The sequence below is a fragment of the Elaeis guineensis genome, chromosome 6, assembly GCF_000442705.2.
Source record: "Elaeis guineensis isolate ETL-2024a chromosome 6, EG11, whole genome shotgun sequence".
Taxonomy (NCBI): Eukaryota; Viridiplantae; Streptophyta; class Magnoliopsida; order Arecales; family Arecaceae; genus Elaeis; species Elaeis guineensis.
Window position 1 is genome coordinate 110,369,519 of NC_025998.2, and position 3,567 is coordinate 110,373,085.

At 49.6% G+C, this 3,567-nt stretch overlaps 1 protein-coding gene across 1 annotated transcript; it reads left to right on the forward strand.

Annotated features, from left to right (window-relative positions):
• The first annotated feature begins 1,008 nt into the window (after positions 1-1,008).
• Positions 1,009-2,530, forward strand: LOC105035444 (D-amino-acid oxidase). Its single transcript, XM_010911001.4, has 2 exons — positions 1,009-1,947; positions 2,024-2,530. The coding sequence occupies exons 1-2, from the start codon at positions 1,041-1,043 to the stop codon at positions 2,398-2,400; spliced, it is 1,284 nt and encodes a 427-aa protein (XP_010909303.1). The 5' UTR covers positions 1,009-1,040; the 3' UTR covers positions 2,401-2,530.
• The last annotated feature ends 1,037 nt before the right edge of the window (positions 2,531-3,567 follow it).

Genomic DNA, 3,567 nt, shown 5'->3' on the forward strand with positions numbered 1-3,567 from the left:
ATTCTGTCGGCTGTCTCTTGGTCATGATTACACACTGATGTGACTATTCGATCCACCCAAAAATCACAGGCACCATTTTGGTGAAGAAGATAGCGTGTCTTCGACAAATCAGGACTTAAGTATTTCCTTCGTCCGAATTGAACTCGAAAGTAGGAGGCATGTGTTGGAGAGATATTCATCCCTTGCACTGAAGATATAAACTAGCAAAAGGGCAGATGATGTGACTTGATTTTAGCTTCGGCTATCGATGATCCCTGACTTCTAGTGCTCCCACCTAAGCTAAACACTCCGACATCCGATATCTATCCAATGCCAACAGATAGATGAGTACCTAAATTAGCTGATCATTGACTCCAGTCAGGAACCTGTTCCATCCTCTATCGATTTTATTTCACCGAACCTAGTCATTTTCAGATATCTTTCCCCTTCGGTGTATGTCTCCTTTAGACCATGCCGAAGCTTCTACGAGTGCAATTGGTCCAATCCCACCGGCATCAATCCCATCAGCGTCTTTATTTCAAAATTCAAAAGTGCCCGTGACATTTAACTGACTCCGGAATGAAAAAGATAGATGCAATAATCATCTCATAAATCTCGATCAAAAACCTCACCACGTCGCGTTCTAATCGGCCATGTAACTTTTCTAAAACGATTATTCAACTTTTGCCGACAAAAGAATCTCCAGGAGACCCTCCAAGATATGCGTGACCATTCTCTCATATATTTCTCATTCTGTTTTCATTATGATCTAATTTGAACATCAGAGGATCCGAGACATCTCGATAATTTTGATAAATATATAATATTTTTAAAATATATTATATTTTAAAAATAATTTAAAATAGATAAAAAAAAATTATCTCACAAATTATAGACAAGATGGGGCGTGCAAGACGAAGTTTCCAACAAAAGTTTCTGCCGGGAGTTGTTCACATGATCGCCCACGAAAACGGGGTGACAAAATAGATATAAATTATCCCGAAACGGTACGCGTGTCCGGATCCAGATAAAGGAAGGACAACAAATCGAGAAAGATATAGATGCTTCCACTGCCGCCCGCACCCGGCTGGTTTTGCGCTCGACCTCGATCTCCTCCTCTTCCCATTCGAAGTCCTCCAACTCGAGCTTCCACCGCGGCCATGGCATCAGAATCGGCGCCTTCGACCGGCGGCCGGGGAGAGGCGAAAGGAGCGAAGCGGGTGGTGGTGTGCGGCGGCGGAGTCATCGGCGCCTGCACCGCCTACTTCCTCGCCAAAAACGGGGCGGCGCAGGTCACCGTAGTGGAGAAATCCGCCGTCGCCTGCGCTGCCTCCGGCAAGGCCGGTGGCTTCCTCGCCCTCGACTGGTGCGACGGCGGCCCCCTCTCCGCCCTCGCCCGCGCCAGCTTCCACCTCCACCGCTCCCTCTCCCTCCTCCTCGACGGCCCCAACGCCTACGGTTACCGCCCTCTCGACACCCTCTCCCTCCACCTCCTCCCCGACGGATCCTTCTCGGCCTCCGCCGGAGCATCGCCGCTCCTTCCGCCGTGGGTCGACGGCGCCACCGCCCGGCCGCCTTCGACGATCGGGACGGTGGAGACCACGGCCCAGGTCCACCCGCAGCTCTTCACCCGGAGGCTCCTCGCCTCCGCCACGGCGGAGCACGGGGTCGAGGTGGTGATCGGGGAGGCGGAGCGGGTCGAGGTGGAGGGCGGACGGGCGGTGGCGGTGGTCCTCAAAGAGGGTAGTCGGGCAATCGCTGCGGACGCCGTGGTGCTGGCCCTGGGGCCCTGGTCCGATCGATTTCCCCTGGTCTCCTCCCTCTTTAACGTCTACGGCCGCAAAGCCCACAGCATCGTCCTCCTGCCGAAGGACCCCGCCGCCATAACGCCCCACGCCCTCTTCCTCAGCTACCAACCCTCGCCCGGGGCCAAGCTCTTGGACCCCGAGGTCTACCCCAGACCCACAGGTGAAAGTAGAAAAAAAAACAGAGAGACCAAGAAGATTACTTTATACACTTTGATGATGATAGTGTTTGTTTTCAGGAGAAGTATACATTTGCGGGATGTCGAAAGATACGGAGGTGCCGGACGATCCGGAGCAGATTGTCGGCGAGAGGGAGTCGATCGGAATGCTGCACAAGGTCGCTGGCTCGGTGTCCAGCCACCTCAAGTACGGAGAGGCCGAGGTGGTGGCGGAGCAGGCTTGCTTCTTGCCGTGCACCGATGATGGTCTGCCGGTCATCGGGGCGATTCCCGGGGTGGAGGGATGCTATGTTGCGACCGGGCACAGCTGCTGGGGCATCCTCAACGGACCGGCGACCGGAGCTTCGCTCGCAGAGCTCATCTTGGATGGCCGTTCCACTACTGTGGATCTCAAGCCTTTCAGTCCCTCCAGATTTCTCCGAAAACGAGCCCATTAGAGGAAAATTTAGTGCACAGAATGCTGCTGTCACTGCACAGTCAACTGGATGTAATAAGAGGAAGCGAATAGACTTGGAGACTTCCATTATATGTAATAAAGTCAGGTGGATGTATTCAATTTGTCTTTCATTCTTGCTCTACGAAGTATCCTACGCTTAAACCACGAACATTAATTGATACGAACCACGACCAGTTTTTAAGTCGAGCTGCTGGGAGTCGGCTTGCGCAAACATTGGTCCGAGATTTTCTTCTGTTCTTGCTACGCTTCAGTCTTGTCGGTGAGTTGATTTTCTTCTCTAGAAATTTGTGGTGCGAAAGCTATCGATATCATTAGACCTTCCATGGAATTTCACCCTGAACCAATTGTCAGAAAAAGTGGTGATTAGTTTGTTCTCATTGGAACAGCCTTCCTCTACCTACCTGCCTTGGCCTCTGTTCTCTTTAACATCTGCTAGTTTGCACACATAATGGCCGGTATCGCAATCAACTCTAACATTAAAACTCTCATCTTTTTGGTTGCAAGATTTGGAATCAACATCCCTTCCAAGTGCTGCATCCTTATCGGTGTTTCTTTAAACCAGTCCAAATCATCAGGTGCCTTCAACAGGCTCTCCGCCCCAGGACAAGATACCTTAACAGATTCACCTAGTCATGTGAATAGGGAATCCCCCTCTCTTAGAAGCCCAAAATCTCAAATAGGGAATCCCCCTCTCTTAGAAGCCCAAAATCTCAAAATTTGGTGTGGAGAATAGTTATACTAATTATCTCCAGAAAAAGAAATTTAGATGCCTACCACTAGAGCCATCGCACACTCCACGATCTCATCCAGTCATTTCTTGTAACGACTGCTGAAGTCTATAGTTTCCGCCATTGCTGAGCACCCATATCTGATAATGAAGGGCAAACGGTCGGTATATTCAAAACTCTCAGCCAACATCATAAATCAAGTGGAATCATATAATTGTGAGGGCTTCAGCAAGCGTAGCAAAATGACCAAGTTTTGGGAGCTGGCCTCTTTTCCGGCTTTACACAGAAAACTGAGTGATCATGAGCATTTAGATATGGTGTATATACTTTCAAATGATTATGCAATTCAACAACTGCTTGGAAAAAGAAGAAAAAAAATGCACCTGCTGTTGTAATAAATTTTGGTTGGTGAAAGAAAA